Below are 18,567 nucleotides of genomic sequence, written 5' to 3'. Positions count from 1 at the left end.
AACAACACAGGTCCCAACACCGATCCCTGAGGGACACCACTCGTTACTGGTCTCCAAGTGGACATTGAACCATTGACCACAACTCTTTGTGTGCAGCCATCCAGCCAGTTCTTTATCCACTGAGTGGTCCATCCATCAAATTGGTGTCTCTCCAATTTAGAGACAAGGATGTTGTGCCGGGACAGTGTCGAACGCTTTGCACAAGTCCAGGTAGATGATGTCAACTGCTCTGCCACTGTCCATCAGTTCTGTAGCCCCATCACTGAAGGCCACCAAATTGGTCAGGCAGGATTTCCCCTTAGTGAAACCATGCTGGCTGTCACCAACCACCTCACTGTTTTTCATGTGCCTCAGCATTCTTTCCAGGAGAATCTGCTCCAAGATTTTGCCGGGCACAGAGGTGAGACTGACTGGTCTGTAGTTCCCCGGCTCAATGATAAAAAATCAATGATAAAAAGCCAATGATAAAAATCAGTAATTTGAGGGTTCCTGAACTTTAGTGTGTAAATTGCTACTTGGGAATAGTGTGGAGTGGGCTGCTGGTACTGTTGATGGTCTTTGCCATTCCCATTTTTTCCCATTCACATCAAGTAGCTGGCTTTCCATTTGGTGATTTCTTATACTGGACCTTTGGCCCTTAATTTGTCCGTGACCTCTGAGAAATTTATCTGATTTCTGGTAATGAATCTTCTGGTTCATTGGAGTGTCTATGAGGCATAATAACTTCAGTTATTAGTTATTATGCCCCATAGATTGGATGACAGCCTGTTACTTCTGTGGCCCAGCACTGCAGCCCCAAATCACTGCTTAATTGTGCTGAAAGTCACTTTAACTTATCAGTGAGAAAAGTGTCATCAGACTTTCTTATAAGAACTTGTTTTCTTCCCAAGGTATGGAAAATATCTTTGCAAGGACCTTGCTATATGACGGTTCTGATGATTGCCTTTGGTCTGCTGTGGGGACACCTGCTACAAATTAGACCAACACAAAGTGTCTTCATTTCCACTTGTTTATCTTTATCAAGCACGCCATTGGTGTCAAGATTTCTTGCAGGTAGTGTTCGAGGTGATAAAGAAGGTGGGTATAATTTTAAATATGGACTGTTCTAGTATCTACAATAAAATTTGAAAGAAGTTGACTTTCTAATATGAGAGGAACTGGTTAAAAAATGAAACAAGACAAAAACCACTGTTAGGTCTGGTTTACAAGTGATTGTCATCCTTTAACACTGGCTAGTGTTGTGTATATTCTTTTTATGAGGTGTCCTCTTTGGAGAAAGATAGTGTAGCCCAATCAGTACTCTCCATGTTAAGATTTGACTTGATTAAGGGTCTGGATTCCTTCTGCTTTTTAAGAGCTTACCAGGTTAGACCATTGCTGGTTAGACCACTGCACCTTTCTGTCATCAGGGCAGAAAGGCTAACTGAAATAATTCACACCCTTCTTCAGCAAACTAAGACCAGTGCAGGGAGTCTTTCACAGCAAACAGCTCTTCAGAGAAGTACCTTCTAGTGCTATATTGCTAGCTTCTCAAAGACTTCAAATTGTTTCCTTTCAGAAGTTTTGCCATCCTGCTTTCTTCCATGTAAACCTCCCTAATAGATACTGCATTAAAATTCTTCCCACCTCTTAGAATATTTATATTCTAATGCCTAGACTCAAAGTGTATCCTTTATACATGCTGGCTTTTACGTGTGTCTGTTAGTCTAAAGATTGTGTATTTTCACTAAAGGAGCTCCAGTGAATGCATAACTAGTGCTCAACTGCTAAGCAAAGTCTATATTTTTACTGTGTAACATAAATTTCCCACAAATATATTATATTTCATTATTCTTTATTATATTTTAATGTCTTTACAAATATTTTCTTTCTGAATGTTTTAAATTACTTACTAATGTGTGTGGGGGGAAAGCCAAACAGAGTGCTTTGAATGACATCAACCCATTGAGAACTACACTTAGCCTCCATTTGATTTAGGTATTTCTAAGTTTCTGAGCACTGCAACCATTCATAGGTTCTGATAACTATTTCCATGACTGCTTTGCTGGTGTACAGGGGATATTGACTACAGCAGCGTACTACTTGGCATGTTGGTGATGCAGGATGTGCAGCTTGGTTTATTTATAGCTGTCATGCCTACACTTATTCAAGTAGGAGTGAGCACATATTCCAGGTAAAACAAGAAAATACTGTATGTATCTCCCCACCCCACCCTCCCTTCCAGTTAGTACGTAGATTGCCAATATGAATGAGTGCTACAGTTAATGTCAGTTTCATGAAAAATACTCACTCTCTTCTACGAGTTCCCTTTACTGTTTGTACTTGTCCTGTTACATGAGGATATTCTTTCTCCTCTAGCTGCCTTAGTCCTGTCCAGTACTTAAAATTTTTAGTGAAGAGTTTGTTATTATAAAAAGTAATTTATTCAGTTACTTTATTCCCTCAGGGCATATTTTTGTCAAAGACTATGCAATAGTATTATTGAGCCTGATAGCTTACCTTTATGATCAATCAACAAAAATCTTACTGAAGTAAATTCTAGGCTGTAATAGAGATTGCTGGGCACTTGGCAGATTTAGTAATCATCTGGTTTATTAATGTATCTGAATATCTTGCTGTACCTACTCAGTTTTGAACATCTTTGGAATTAGATCTTTTCACTTAAGGGGAACTGGTTGGGAGGCATGAAAGCACTTGAAAGAAATGTTTTGTTTGTTCTTCTCTTCCAGCATTTTCAAGGAAATACTGAGAATACTGATACTGATTGGCCAAATTCTCTTTACTCTGGCTGCTGTTTTTCTTATATGTCTTGTTATAAAGACTTACCTCATAGGACCATATTATCGCAAGTTGCATGCAGAAAGCAAAGGGAATAAAGAAATCCTCATCCTAGGAATAACTGCATTCATCTTCCTTATGTTAACGGTAATCTCTTAAATTAATAAAACATTTTGATGTATGCAGTAGCTGACTGCAGCAGTATCACAAAAGCCATCACAATTATTGTTGTTGTGTATCCCTGTACCTCTGTAGTTAATTATTTGGTTTTAAAATGTTTTAAAACGAAGCCCAAATGCACAGATGATTCATGCATTACAGCACAGATGAGTAAGAAATAAAATTTGAATGTCAATCAGATGAACTTCTGCCGGCAACTTAAGCCAATTAAAGAATTGTGATTCCAGTTTGAATTTTGGCTACTTCATGTGTTTTGAAAATAATTTAGGATGGTTTTTGAGATAGTGATAGTGGCTGATTGTGACACGTGTCTTTTAAACAGCATATTTTCAATGTAGTTTTTATTATAATTTTCTGTGGGAGAATAACAGTTTGGAATGAAGTTGAGAAAGTAGAGAAATGCCTTAAGGTTCACAGATTCTGATATCCCTTTTGGGTTTCATTAATTTTCAACTGAATTTTCTGTGTGTTTCTATCTTGTATTTCAGCCCTCTGAAAAACCATTTTGCTGGAGAACAGAATGTGACAGTCACTAATGTTGTGGGTTTGAAAATCCATTATCCTAGATGTGCAGATTGTTATGACCTCTGAGAATTCTGAGAAAAATGTTCCTGTGCATGCTTTTTATTTTTTTTTATATATATATATTTTTTTTAAATTTATTTTTTGTTCCCCATAGTGGTATTTGCACAGGTCTAGCACAGAAAGCTGACTTCCTTCAGGGAGAAGGTTAAGAAAGAAGTTAGTGAGAGTAGAGCTTTACAGTTCATTGGTTTCTTTTGCATAGGTTAAAAATGCCATCCCTCTAAACAGCTATTCATATTCCAAATATGCCATCTAATAAGATAATTAATAAAACTAGTTTTTACTTTCAAGAAGCAGACATAACATTTGTATAACAACTTGAATAAAAAACAACAACCAAACCACAAAAGTTGCATAAAATATTATGGTATCTAGAAGCAGTCTTACTTTCATTAAAAATGTGGACTACATAGACTGATCTGATTGAATTGGATGTATTGTGCCCAAATCACCTATCAAATGTACAAGGAGTTTGTCTACTGACTTTAACATATATAAGGAGGGAGAATATGTTTGAGTGTATTGGATTCGTATTGCAAAACCAGAATGCTGCGTCAGCATGGGAAGTGTTTGTGGAGGAATGAATACTTTGTGTACGCAGAGTGAAAACAACTTTCCTTTTAAAGTTGATAAAGTATCAAAAGGAACAGTACAAAAGGTACTGTGTGTAACCTCAGTAAACCAGTTGAGATGCTTGATATTGACTGACGCTGATAAATTCATTATAGTAATGCTAGCAGTTGTGGTTTGAGCAGAAAGGCTTAAAGAGAAACAATAATCATAGAATCATAGAATAGTTAGGGTTGGAAAGGACCTTAAGATCATCTAGTTCCAACTCCCTGCCATGAGCAGGGACACCACACACTAAACTATGTTGCCCAAGGCTTTGTCCAATCTGGCCTTGAACACCTCCAGGGTTGGAGCATTCACAGCTTCCTTGGGCAACCTATTCCAGTGCCTCGCCACCCTCACTGTGAAGAACTTCTTCCTTATATCTAACCTAAACTTCCCCTGTTTAAGTTTGAACCGATTGCCCCTTGTCCTACCACTAGAATCCCTAATGAAGAGTCCCTCCCCAGCATCCTTGTAGGCCCCCTTCAGATACTGGAAGGCTGCTAAGAGGTCTCCATGCAGCCTTCTCTTCTCCAGACTGAACAGCCCCAACTTTCTCAGCCTGTCTTCATACGGGAGGTGTTCCAGCCCCCTTATCATCCTCTTGGCCCTCCTCTGGACTTGCTCCAGCAGCTCCATGTCCTTTTTATGTAGAGGACACCAGAACTGTACACAATACTCCAAGTGAGGCCTCACAAGAGAAATAATGAAAAAACCAAAGTAAAACTAAAAAAGTATTTGGTTGTCCAGTAGAACAGCTGAACAAAAAAATCTTCTGGAAAACAAATTTCAACTGTTATACAGCATAGATGCTGCATTATGTCAGGAATAAAAACATAGGATGAGGGATGGCAATCTTATTTGAAAAAATGTTGCATGTATTTTTAAAGGATAAATTAAGGTTTTTGGGTGTCAGGTAGGAAAACAAACTGACGTGGTTCCTGCAAAGATCTATCTTCTTGGAAAACCTAGGCCTAAATATTGACAGAGTTGGTATAATTATGTGCAAACACAGAATTTCCATACTGGTGTAATTCTAAAAAACCTTTTGAATTTGTAGAGCAAGTGGGTAGTTTAGTGGCCTTAACCAAAGATGACTCTGCGGCTTGATTTGGAAAACCTGAGAGGCATATTACAACTCATTAAATCTGAAACAGGTTCTTAAAAACATCTCTTCTTGATAAACTAACTTAGAGTAAACCAGATGCAACCAATCTCAAATATAAGATATTTTACCAAGGTTTGGAGCTGAAGATACCTCTTTCTGTTCCCAGGTATTCTCAGAGGTAACTGAAATTTCCTTCCCTTTTGTCCCTCAACTAGTTAGGCAGATCAGGTGGGGGGATTGTGTCAAGTGCCAATCCTACGGAAGTGCAGCTGATATTCAGACACAGTCGTACATCTTTTGGTCACGTATGTTTCACATTGTCAGCAGAAACGAAGGTTCAGTAGATCATTATTACACTTGCAGCAACTCCTTTTTGAACTTTGAGTTACAGAGATACTGGTTTTGGTTGGGGTGTTTTTGTTGGGCTTTTGGTGGTGGTTTGTGTTTTTTTCTGATTTTGTGGGGGTTTTAATGTGTTTTTTGTTTTTGTTTGTGTTTTTTTGTTTTGGTTTTTTTTTGGGGGGGTGTCAATTGGGGAACTGTTCTGAATCATAACATAAAGAGCAAATCTAGCTTACGGTTTGAAATATTACCATTTAGGATCAATGGACAAATGCGTACTTTTAGGTTGAGATTCATACCACAATGAGCTGAAGAATTTGTTGTAAGCCCTCCAGAGTGTTCACTGGTGTAGTGTTGGTTTTCCATGTTCTGTATGTACAGAAACATTACAAAGAGAATTATTTAAAACACTGTTCTGCTAATGAATTGCTGTATTAGATATCTGCATGACAACAGGGGCCAGCTTTGTTATGTTTTAAAACTATGTTGCTGAATGATTATTAAGAAATTGGGAAAAAGTAAAACCTGACCTGACAAGAAGGTTAGCACTTACATTTACGTGTTTATAGGACTGTGCATACACATGGTGGGGAGGAAATACCTTCCTAAGTTTGACTGCCTTATGGTTAACCTGGGATGATGGCAGCAAATGGAGGGAAATTGCCAGCTTACTTTATATCCCAAAAAGATTAAAAGAAAACATAGCTGTTAGTACTTTATATAAGAAAATGTACATACTTTTTCCTGCAGTGTATTAGGAATGTCATTCCTTGTTTGCCTAGAATACTTCTCAATGGCTCTTAACATGCTTGTGAACTCTTTTCTGTCAATTAAAAGATTACAGTTCTTCCTTAATCTCAAATATTCTAGCTAATTATTTATTAAAATACAGTTGAGATGGAGATTTTAGAATGCTCACTAAAAGTTATTTCTATTTTCATTAAGGCTTTACTTCTTTAAAACGCAAGCTTAGAATTCACCTCTTTACTCTTGGGCAGATTTAGATTATTAAAGCCTGGAATTCTAATACATTTATTTCCATTAGGGATTTCTTTAATTTTACTGGTTTACCATGTTCATTAATCTTCTATGATGATTACAGTATCAGTAAGATACACATTATTAGAGAATATAGATAAATAAAACGCTGAACAAATGGTTGAAATTCATCTGGAACAGATAATAACAGTGATATTTATTTATTTATTGCTCTGGTAGAACATTTGAACATAAAAATCCAATATTCTAGTGAAAGCAAAACAATCCTTCCTGAATTAGAGTAAAATGGGACCTTTGAAGACAACTGAAAACTAAATTGTACTGGGAAAAACGTGTAAACTGACAAGACTTTTCATTTAATTCTGACTGAAAAAGCTTTCTGTAATGTAGGAGTTGAGGAAATGACAGTGCAGTGCCGAGGGATTAGTAATTGTTAGAGCCCTGTTTGCTGAAAGTGAAACATTAACAATGATGCAAGCAGAAAGGGAATACTAAATGCAAAATACTTCCCAAGTTTTGCTTATTTAAGGAATTTTGCTCAGAATGCCTTCCTGCCAGTAAAACAAACTCTCTCCAGTGTGTGTGTCTTTGTGTGCACCCACGTGTTATAATAAACTCTGAAGCTACAGATTGAGGAAGTGTATCACCTTATTGCTACTATTACTAGACAACCAGAGACTGGATGGGAATAGTAAAAGGAGTGTCTGTATAAATCTGGATATAAATCAAAAGAACAAACTGGAAGAGGAGGGGTAGGGTTAAGAAGATAATGTGATTTTTGGTTCTCTTCTTGCCCTCTCATTCACTTCACACTTTTCTTAGAGTGACCTATAGATTTTGTAGACATGAAGTTGTGTAGTACCTACTGAGTAGACAAGAAATAGCAAAATCTGCCTTTTTATCTACCAAGCCCTTGAGCTCATACTTGTCACAGAGTGAAGGAATAGAAATTCAGGTTCTGTTCTGTGGGAGCAAATCCAGATGGACATACAGTTCGCTCCAGTTAAGTCCAATGCATTCTGAACAAGCATGTTTGTTTCACCCTTAAATTGCTCCCTGCTTGAATAATCATTCTTATAACAGCACAGCATCAAGCAGTTCTGATACAAGAGATGCTAAATCCCTTGTTATATGGTAACCTAACCATGTACATGGGAATACTTAAAATGTCAGCTATAAAAGTGTTGATCTGGAGCTCTGTTACAGCTGATGACTTAAGTGTGTGTGGGTAATAGCTGGATAGTAAAAATAATACCAACTTTATTTGAAGAGGCTATATTGGGTCTTAATCATACTCAAGAGGTTGTGGCTTTGAAAACAACTAATGTGTGATAGAGAGGAACTTAAATGTTTCCTACTTGGTGATTTTGAAGCCTTTTAAATGTGTATTTTTTCTTCCCTCTTAACTTCAAATTGTGGCAAAAAGCACTGAAATTCCTTTTCTTTTTAAATGAGAGTAAAGTTATAATGTAATTTTGTTGGTTTTGCCTGATCAGCAACTATGTACATTAGTTGACAAACCCAATTCGTGTTCTTAAATGTCTTGCAATAAATTATAGACTACTAGTTCAAATGGAGTTACGTGACAAGCACTCGGGCATTAATACTTCAATACACAAAAGTCTGGGGGTTTATTTTTAGGTGGTATTTTATGCATAGCTTGCAGACTAGTTTATTGTGTCTTTTGCTCTCCTCCATTAATTTCAAGTCATTCAAGTTCTAGCTTCATACCTCACAGTGTAACACCGTTCAAGATGTGATGAATGCTGTCCATAAATATGCTAGTGTATTGTTGCCTAATCCAAATTAGTATGGAAATAAATCTTCAATCTTCTATTAATATTAATAGCATTGCCCTTTCTCAGCAAGATGACCATCTGCAGCAGCATAGTTTCAAAGTAATTACTTTAAATACTTTATACCTCCTAAAAGTGCTGCTTGCTTATTTTAACGTTCCGAGCATTGCCTTAAGCAGTTGCTTTGGTTTTAGTTCAGTCTCTTTGCATGGATTTCATCTCTTCCTTCTAGTACCCTATTCACATAATAAAAAAGAATGAAGCTGTCTTTTCAAACAGATACCGTGCTTCATTTCAGCAGTTTACTTCACATGCTTAAATGCATCCCTATTCAGTAAAGCACACAGGCACACTTAAGTCCAGTTCACAATAATAAAATGTAATTTATGCCTGGGACTTCTGTTAAATTGAGACTATTCTTCCAAATTATAAGCCTTTGATTTTTATTTTTCCCCCCTTGTTTGACAGCTGGATAATATGCTGTTCTTACGGGCTCCATGTATTACGCAATTCTGACTCCAAAGCTGTTGCAGTCTTTCTCGGTTTTGTGAAATCAGATGCTATCCATAAGAGTGACACGCAGCATTACAATGTAGATTAAGAAATTTACTTTTGTTTTTGTGGGGAAGGAGGTAACATGGAGGGGAAACATGAAAGGTTTGTCAATCTTTTGTATAAAAACAATACTGCATAGAACTGAAATAATTACACTGAACTTGTTGAACTTGCATAACGACATAGTAATTTCCTACATTGTTTAATGTAGTTTTGTAATTTCACTGTGAAATGGTGTATAAAGTCAGTCGGGGTTAGAGAACAGCAACAGATTCTCTGTTATTCCTTGACAGATCACAGAGCTGTTGGATGTTTCAATGGAGCTGGGATGCTTCTTAGCTGGAGCTCTGATCTCTTCTCAGGGTCACATGGTTACTGAGGAGATTATGTCCTGTATTGAACCAATACGTGACTTTCTTGCCATCATTTTCTTTGCATCCATAGGTAACTACTAATAAAACTACCTTAAAATATAGTATTAACCTACAAATGTGGGGGAGGAGGCAAAAATGGTGTCTACAAATTGAGGGACGGAGATAGATTTTTATTTTATTAAAATACTGTTAACTGACCACAATATTGGTTTGCCTTTGCTAATATTTTAAATGTAACATTCATTTTTGTAAGCAATTTCCATGTTTTATTCTCAATTCTTGTTTTAATGACATGATTTTTTTATTCTTAATTCTGAACTCACACTATTTGAAACATATACCTAAAACTTCTAAGGGGAAAAGGTTTTTGTTTGGGTGGTGTTTTTTGTTGTTTAGGTTTTATTTCTTTTATACTGCCTGTTAATATTATTATGTCTTCACAGCAGGAAATTGTATTACTATGTTGAGGTTTGGAGAAGATTTCAGGTTCTTTGTGGCTTGGTTTTCTCTAGAAGCAGGATATGATAATGGAAACATGTCCTTTTTTAGTGGCATCTTTTTTATCTATTTGGGAAAATGTGATCTGTGAGTTCCCAATGCAGGGAAAAAAATAATTGAACAAGATGTATCACAGAAACTACCTGAATACCAACTGAAATGCAGCATTGATGCCCAAGACCAGGAGAGCAACTCATGATGCTTATTATCCAAACCAAGTTAACTAGTATTTACTAGTCAGTAAAGTCAGTAGCTTCATTTTGAATTCTTGAGCTGCTACATTCTCTAGCCGTCCATGCATGCCTCAATATGCTTTCTCTAAAGGAAACTGAAATAGGTTACCAAAGTACCTTATAGGTGGAGTCAATGAGGAGACAGGCCTGTGAAAGCACTTGCCTTTCCCTGTGGATTATATAGGAGATGCATGTCCTACTTTGGGGAGCATTGCAAGGTTTAAAATAGGGGGTTTGAATGCGGCTCATTGCGCAAACCCAACCTCCTTTGACCTGTGCTTACTCAGAAATTTTTAGGTTGTTTTTTTTTTCTTTTGGGGGCGGGGGGGAGTGAGGTGTTGTTTTGTTTTCTTTCAAGAGCAACCTCGTTTTTTCTCCTGATTTTATTGGAAATTTTCTGTTGTTCTTTTTATCTCCATATATTTATAGTAAAGTCCCATCATTAGCAGGATTTTAATGCCTTTTCTTATATTACTGTTTGAAACCCATTGTTTCATAGCAGAAAGCAAAACTGCTTCTGGTGGTTGTCAAAATAAAAAGGAAATAGTTATGCTTGCCAGTCATGATTTTTTTTGGTTTAGGCCCATGATAATAGCCTGTCTGATCAGTCAGATTGCTTAGTAAAAGATACGTTTATTTGGATAATTTACCCTTTTAATAAAGGGAGGAAAGTGGTGAGATACAGTAAAACTCTTGGGCCATTATAACTGACAGTGTTGGATGAGTAACTGCTAAATACTCACAGGCAAGTTGTTTGTGTTACCCCAAAGTTGGTGATGGAGTGGATAGTGTTATCAGGGATACAAAACATGACAGTTATAAGCGCAAAGTTAATTTTACAAAGGACTGACCAAAAATACTGACCTATACTCTTGCAGCTGCGTAAATTAAGGCTAGAGATAAGACTTTGATAGAGTACAGGGAAATGGCCAGACCTCAGTTGGCATACTGGCAGCAAGCCACATAGCCCAGATTATACTGTAAGGAAATAATTTTATTAGTTCTGTTATAGAATTAAAAAAAAATAATCTTTTATAAACTGTTGCTACCATTATAATTGCAAGAAGGGGAAAAAAAAAAGAAAATTGCCTAAGAAGTTTGTATGGATTTACAGAAAATGGGTGCTTTTCCTGCCTCTAAAGAAAGTTAGCTAAAAAATCAGAGCTATGAGCTCTAACAAAATGTGACAACGCTTGCTTGTAAAAAACAAAACCAAACCCTAAAAAAATAAGGCAAGTAAAAAACCCCTCCCTCCCAATAAACTTTATCCCACCCTTCCCACCTTTACTTTCAGTCACTGTTCAAATTTTGTGGTTAACAGAAAGTTCTGGGGGTTGACAAGGAGGTCAGCTTTAAAAAGGAGCGATGAGATGTTGGAAAGAAAACCTGAGTAGGCTAAAAAGTATTCCTTAAACTTTTTTAAAAGCAGTCGCATACAAAAAGGCTTGCTCTTCACTTTTATATGTACACATGCAAATTATATGTATCTATAAATACATAGATTTACTATGTGAAATCATGTAAAGCCATAGAGAAAGATTTTCTTTTCCCCCAGTGTAAGGAGAATGCTTGTTGCTATATGCAGGAAGCACCTTATTCTAGAGAGCAGAAACACTTGAGATCCTGAGGTGGGGTGCTACACCACTGCAGTGCTATAATTTCCACTCCTTTTATAATAAAGGAATAAATAGGAAAAAAGTCTTAATGAAAAATGACTGTAAATATGTCATTTGGAAAAGTTAGTTCCTATGTTGCTTGTCTTAAATGCCTACTTATGCATTCTTACTACAGAAATCCTTCAGAAATCCTCCAGAAATCCTCCTTACTACAGAAATCCTACCTAAAACCTGAGCTGAACAGTACTTGTTTGTGTAGTATCTGTAACAGTGGTCCTGTCCTTAGCGTGACCTGCTTACCTACTACTCTCAAATTTGTGCATTTGTGGGAATAACACACCTTTGCAGTTAGGCATTAACAGCTGCATGTGGAATTGCTCTTCATCTGTACATTCCTTTAGGCCTGTGTGCGTTCTTCAAGGTTTCTGGCTCTCTTTATGCAATCTACTGAGGTTAGAAAGTTTCTGTTGGTCTCTGTCCTTACTAATATTTCTGAGAGAACATCTGGACTGACCCTATAGACTTTAGAATTTGAGACATTTCTTTCTTGTTTCTGTTTTGGTACCTAGTACTCAGGTCATTTCCACCTCTGCATCATTTTGTTTTGATTGGTTTTTATAAAGGACCCTATCTGCCACTGGTGAGGAGGCAGATTAGTTCCAGTGACTGACAAAGCTGAGTGTTCTCAATATGCTGTACAGATGTACTCACTTGCCAGGCTCCAGGTTTCCCTTCTGGGTAAATCTCATGGTCAGCGTTGGACCTTGAATGCAACATGCTGAAAACCCTTTAATGGTGCAGTCATTTTCTTCAGAAGTGGGGTGATGCTGACAGTGTCAGCACTACCACTGTCCAGAACAAACATGCACACAATGTTTCTCTGATAAGCCTCTTAACATTTCTGTTGAATTTGAGAGAAATCAAAGGAAGATCCTAGTTGGAAATCATTAGGTGACATACATAGTTTCCTCTTATCAGTCCAGCTCTAATGCTTTGTTGTCCTGCATGGAGCACGATGAAACTTGGAGGTTTGAAGTTCTCAAGGCTGACAGTAGAATTCATTGCAGAAAGAGATGAATGTTGGGTTTTCCCTTTGCTACTTAATGAGCTAGCCAGAGCTGTAGCATTTATTGCGTTTGCTAGCTATGGTCATAGGTTCATTAAAGCTCGGTAGCTATAGCATCCCAGTGCATCGCTAGCGTCATTTTTCTGAGTGATGTCTTGAAGATCGTAGACTCATAGAATAGTTTGGGTTGGAAGGGACCCTCAAAGGTCATTTAGTCCAATCCCTCTGTCATGAGCAGGGACATCTTCAACTAGATGTGTCACGATTAATTCTACTAGCTCCAATTTGACCAACAGAGTTCTGTTTTCTGTAATCTTGTTTGCCAACAAGGTCTCCAAGATTCCTTTTCTTGACACTCGTCATAACATTTGGATCTCTGCGTGCTGTTTAGCAGTTATCCAGCAGATTGGTGGAATCTGTCTAATTGGAGGGTCGGAGAGAGTTTACTTGTTAAGAAGAAAGTACTTATAAAAATGTGTGAAATCTTGCCTGTAATTGTCCTCAAGAGGAACACATACCAACTTTACACAAGTGAATTGTGCTTTTTGGCTCGACACTGGTGTAAGTTATCTTTACCGCAAGGCCTCCGTTCCAGTTACTCAAGAACACTGCTTAGAAGTGAAGTCCAGTAGCTTCAGCCACTTTGAATCAGTAGGCTCAGCTCTGTAGAAATGTAGTTAAATGATATCCAAGCTATTGGTGACAGGCCATCATGCCACATGCTTCCTGATGTTGATGCTGAAGTTCCTGAATTATTTGGTTGAAGTGTTTCTTCCATTTTGGTGAAAAAGTCCACAGTGATTCTTGAGCTTTGTCACAAAGTATGATTCAACCCATTCAAATAAATGCCCATATTCATGCATCTTCTGTCCATGAAGGTAAACCTTTCTTACGACATTAATGTCAAGAAGGCTTCATGTGCCTCTGTAGCAAGCAGTCTGATACGACTTCTGGCCTTATGCTAAGTTTTCATCTGGGACTGGGGCAAAAGTCTATAATAACCATGAAATCCACTATGGTGGGATTTATTCCCCCCAAACGTGTCTGTGTTCTGGGATGTTTACTTGTTTGCTCAGAATAGTGTATATAGCAGGCTTAGGCTTGCTTCACCTTGCAGACACCTCCGCTGGATTGGTATAGAAATCTGTGGTAATTTGTGCTTCAGCTCTTTGAAATACGGTGATAATTTCCACATCAGGCAGCAGTTCAAATGGACTTCACAGTGCTTGTCTGCTGCAGAACTGAAAAGGTAGCTCCACCAGTAGCGATGAGAACACTGGGCTATATTTACAGCCTCCTTCTAAAATCGTTAATTCCAGATGCAGCAGAGTTGGCCCTCTTATCAAACGTGACATTGTTACAGGCTGTATTTGTCTAGTTGCTTTTCATGTGTGTTTCTGAGACCAGCTTAAAGGTGAATGAACAATGTGCATACTAAAAAAAAAGAAAAACTAATTTCCCCTCCATGAGCATGTGTGCACATATTAGGATGATTTTTTTTGTGTGTGTGTGTGGTGTTTCTCTCTCTTATTCTGCTGTCTCTTTCCTTATTCTGATAGTCTTTTGCGTTTGCACTCCAGGAGTTGGAAAGAAAAGAAGAAATAAGCCAGGGTGTATACATGCTGACTGGGTGCTACTTGTATAAAAATTTCTGATGTACTTGACATACATTTCCATCCACAATACACTGTGAATTTACTGGAAGTAACTTCTCTTGAGCACTCAAGAAGGGACGATGACTCTCAGCTCTCTAGTTCTGGTTCTACAGCACTATGGGGCAGGGAAAATGAGTGAAAGCTTGCCTTGTATTAAAATAGCTACAGAATCGATTTACATGTTTCATGCTTTAGAAAGCTAAATTCTTGTCCTTCATCAGAAATAACTGGGTTGGAGAACTGCCAACTATTATGGATTTACCAGGAACGCCACCATTATTTTGGTTCCTTTTTTAAAGAGCTTTTATGAAAAAGGAATAAGCTTCCAAAAATCAGAGTTATGTTTGCCTGCACAAGTTCCTCATACCCTAGGAGGAAAACATGGACTTAATCACCTGTGAGTTAGACTTTTCCAGGACTTCTCCAACAAATACTTTTTTCTTATCTTTAATATTAGCAGGACTTAGTTTTCAATTTCTGTGCGCTTTATGGTTCTTGTTTCTATATTCACTGAATTAAAATGACCAAAAAAAAAGAAAAAAAACCCAAACAACTAAACCACCAGCAGAGAACCACCCTCCTCCCCAAAAAAACCCCAACAAACCCACAAATGAAAACACAACAACAATAACCACCCACCCCCCCACCCCACCCAACCCCAACAACATCACAGCAATGGAGTTTTATGTAATTCCTTAATTGTTAGGCTGTGCACAGGGGTTTTTTGCCTTTTACTGATTCCGGTCCTAAGTGACTTTTCCAGTTCAGGTGACTTTCAGTGCTGGCAAGTGAGGGTCATGGGATCAAACAGTTACATTTTCTGTTGTAGCTCTAGAGTCTATGCAACTGCTGAATATCACAATCCTTCCACAGTGATAGTTCATTACCATGCCATACAAAAATGTTGAAACAGTGAGCAAAGTGTATGTTACAATCATTGTACAGACAAATGGAGTTGTTTTCTGGCAGTATTTTTTATTAGAGGCATGTTTCAGTTCAGATTCTGGATTGTTGACTGGTGTGGAAGAGAAAAAACTTTATAAACGAAAGTGCTTGTGCAGTCATGTGCAGTTGGGAATATTGTTTGTGCTAAACCCCTCTGTAGGAATAATGTTTGGATAAATGCAGGAAGTGCTTTAGTGATCACTAAGGTAGCATTGGTAGCTATGTTAGGACTGTTCTTGAGAATACAGTCTTGCAATTTAATCTGTTATTAACTCAGAAAATTATCATACTAAGATACTGGACTTAAACTTTGAAATACTGTTTTCTTTCCTCCTAGGACTTCATGTTTTCCCCACATTTGTTATATATGAACTTACAGTCTTACTATTCCTTACATTGTCTGTGGTCATAATGAAGGTATTTTCTTTTTCTCTTTTTTTAATCTTGAATAGTCCAAATAATCTTTGTGCTGCATGCCCTAATAAAAATTCTGTGCAAGAACTGAACATCTGATATAACACACACTATTACAGCTTTACAGTAAATCTGTATTTGGAAGAATCTTGCTGATGAAAATACAGTTTGATACAACATGCTTAGGGTATTAAAAAAGAAAAAAAAGAAAAGGATTGTATTTAATGTTAAAAGTAAGCTACACATGGAGAAACATTATTTATCTAGGTTGGGATTTGTGAGAAAGCTATCAAATGTTTTTATTATAGTAAACAAGACACTAATTTTTACTGTGCAATGCATATTTGTTTCTTAATACAGAAGACACTAGAAGTCCACTAGTTTATGTCCAGAATTATTGTATTTGATGCTATGTATCTTACAAAGATTGTACTATTTTACTTATTGCACTTTTTAATTTAAAAAAAAAAATAATTAAAAAAATAAACCTACAGTAACCCCCCCAAAAACCTCGCTTTTAAAGTTTGTCTTGGCAGTGCTTGTCCTTTCTCTGATTCTTCCAAAGACCAGCCAGTATATCAAGTGGATTGTCTCAGCAGGACTGGCACAAGTCAGTGAATTCTCTTTTGTTCTGGGAAGCAGAGCACGTAGAGCGGGGATCATATCTCGGGAGGTAAGCTGTTCTATAGTTATTAACTTTGGGGTTTGCACCTGAAAAACTTTTTGGGGTTTTGTATGACATTGTATTTGAAATACCAGTACACTGGTATCTCTCAACTGCTAACAAATAGAATCAACCCATACAAATGGAGATGTGTATGTCCCTGACAGGGTTCTTAGTTCTGTTTTTCACTTGTTTCATGCCGTACTTTAAAATATCAGATAGCAAGTTTTACTTTTAAATAGCTTGGTTATAAATGTTTTACCTTAATTGCTCTCACAACTTCTTTATTAACTGAGTAGGGAGCTGTAGATAGCACCCGCATCACTAAGACTGAGAAGCCCTTGCTTTTAAAATCTTGGTATAGCTATAGAAAAGAGGTAACTGAGAGTATAGGATTTGAGTAAGGAAACATTGGTAAGTAAGAGCTAGAAAGCAGATATGGTGAAGTGGGAATTGCCTTAACATTTAAATAAGCAAACTTGTAATCTTCACCTGCAAAGCTTGTTCATTTTAAATCCTCTGCAGAAGAAACAACCAGCTTTTTCAGTCATCATGAAAAAATCCCCCAGGAAAGAAACCTTAAACTTAGTTTCATATTGAAGCTGTGAGAATGTTATTTTCTTCAAGATGAAGCCTGCTTTGTGAAATTAACCAAATTATGGCTATAGAGATACAACTGACCTCATTTTCTAGTGCTGCCTGCTTTCTTTGAATCTCTGCTCACAAAAATACTGTGCTGGCACCCCGAGCTTCTCATTGTGTGAGCAAGTGGGCTGTATATAATGCTGAAAGCAATTCCAAATAAAGCACGTGTGAAAAACTTACACAATGCTGTTCACTTGTAGGCAAAGGTGATTCATTTTCATGTTCATTTGTGCATATAATTAGGAGTTATAAATACTGTATGTTTGTCTAGAGTTTCAAGATACCCATATGTGATCGCAGAACCAGTTTAGGGGCCCACCCATTGCACATGGAGGCCTTTAGGCTCTCCTTTTTTTCTGTGGCAGCTCTCGTGATTATCTATGTGCAGGTTTATATAGCTCTAAAATTTCCAAAAGTCATTCTTCTGAGACCTCAGAACTACTTTCTGGTGTTTTATAAGACTCATTCAGACTATGTAGCTAAGATTTTTCTTTCACATGATGTGCGGTATGACTTAAAGGGATTTTTTTTGCCTTTTTTTTTAGTGTATAAAATAGTACTCAACTTTGCCACTAAACCAGAATAGTTTGGGTGGGGGGGGTTTATATGGTATTATTTTGTTGTTGTGGTGGTGGTTTGGGGTTGTTTTATTGTTGTTTTGGTTTTGTGTTTTAATAAAATATTTAGCCATTGACCTGTTAGCAAACACTGAGCTTTCAAAATTGACCTCTTAACTGTACGTGTAAATAATTTGTTTTTCTATCAGCTCATAACATTGTTTTTGTAATTGTATCTTCAAACCAGGTAAATGGATAATTTGAGCATGCACTTGTTTGCTTTAGTAGCAATATGCATAATTGGTTAGGAAGACAGGTGAAGTCTCCTGAACACACTGTCTAGAAGAGTTTGGTTTCCTCAGACTTCCTAGTCACTTCTTAGTTTACCATGTAACTAAGAGGTAATGGCTTTTATTTGCAATTTTCAGGTCTATCTGCTTATTCTGAGTGTGACTACTCTGAGCCTTCTACTTGCCCCTGCCCTGTGGAGAGCTGCCATTATGAAATGTGTTCCAAGACCTGAAAGACGCTCCAGTACTTGATTAAGATTTGCACATATACAAGTATCCATCTTCTTGCAAGGAATATCGTTGTTGCTCATTGTATTTCTATGCACTCAGAAGACAAGAGGTTTTGAGTAGTCAGTCCTCTTAACGTGCACTTGGTTATAAGCCTTATACAGACCTAAATACAAAACATGATTCAATATTAAAAATATAGTTATGTAATTTGAATTGCACAACTTTTACAAAATTTACTTGCAGAGAGATTAGAATCTGCCAGAATATTTGTTTCTCATCCAATCAGTTATTCAGGGCATAAATTATTTTTTTAAAATACAGCATCATGCAAACTCTGTTGATTATTTTTAGCCTGAATGTGCCTTTTAATTTTCATGCTGTTACTGCTGGTTCATCACCAGGTTTTGTTTAAAAAGAAATATAT

At 37.2% G+C, this 18,567-nt stretch overlaps 1 protein-coding gene across 1 annotated transcript in view; it reads left to right on the top strand.

Moving 5' to 3' along the window:
- TMCO3 (transmembrane and coiled-coil domains 3) overlaps window positions 1-18,477 on the top strand; it is a 27,502-nt gene extending 9,025 nt beyond the window's left edge. The window contains exons 5-11 of the mRNA XM_010012489.1: window positions 891-1,077; window positions 2,056-2,173; window positions 2,730-2,925; window positions 9,249-9,399; window positions 15,680-15,759; window positions 16,280-16,429; window positions 18,051-18,477. Of these exons, the coding sequence (XP_010010791.1) occupies window positions 891-1,077; window positions 2,056-2,173; window positions 2,730-2,925; window positions 9,249-9,399; window positions 15,680-15,759; window positions 16,280-16,429; window positions 18,051-18,164 (996 nt within the window). The 3' untranslated portion in view covers window positions 18,165-18,477. The remainder of the gene's footprint in view (window positions 1-890; window positions 1,078-2,055; window positions 2,174-2,729; window positions 2,926-9,248; window positions 9,400-15,679; window positions 15,760-16,279; window positions 16,430-18,050) is intronic.
- The last annotated feature ends 90 nt before the right edge of the window (window positions 18,478-18,567 follow it).

The sequence above is a fragment of the Nestor notabilis genome, unplaced genomic scaffold (genome assembly GCF_000696875.1).
Source record: "Nestor notabilis isolate BGI_N333 unplaced genomic scaffold, ASM69687v1 scaffold6284, whole genome shotgun sequence".
In the NCBI taxonomy this organism is placed as follows: Eukaryota; Metazoa; Chordata; class Aves; order Psittaciformes; family Psittacidae; genus Nestor; species Nestor notabilis.
Note: the sequence above shows the minus strand (reverse complement) of the source record. Positions and strands in the feature narration are given on the sequence as shown.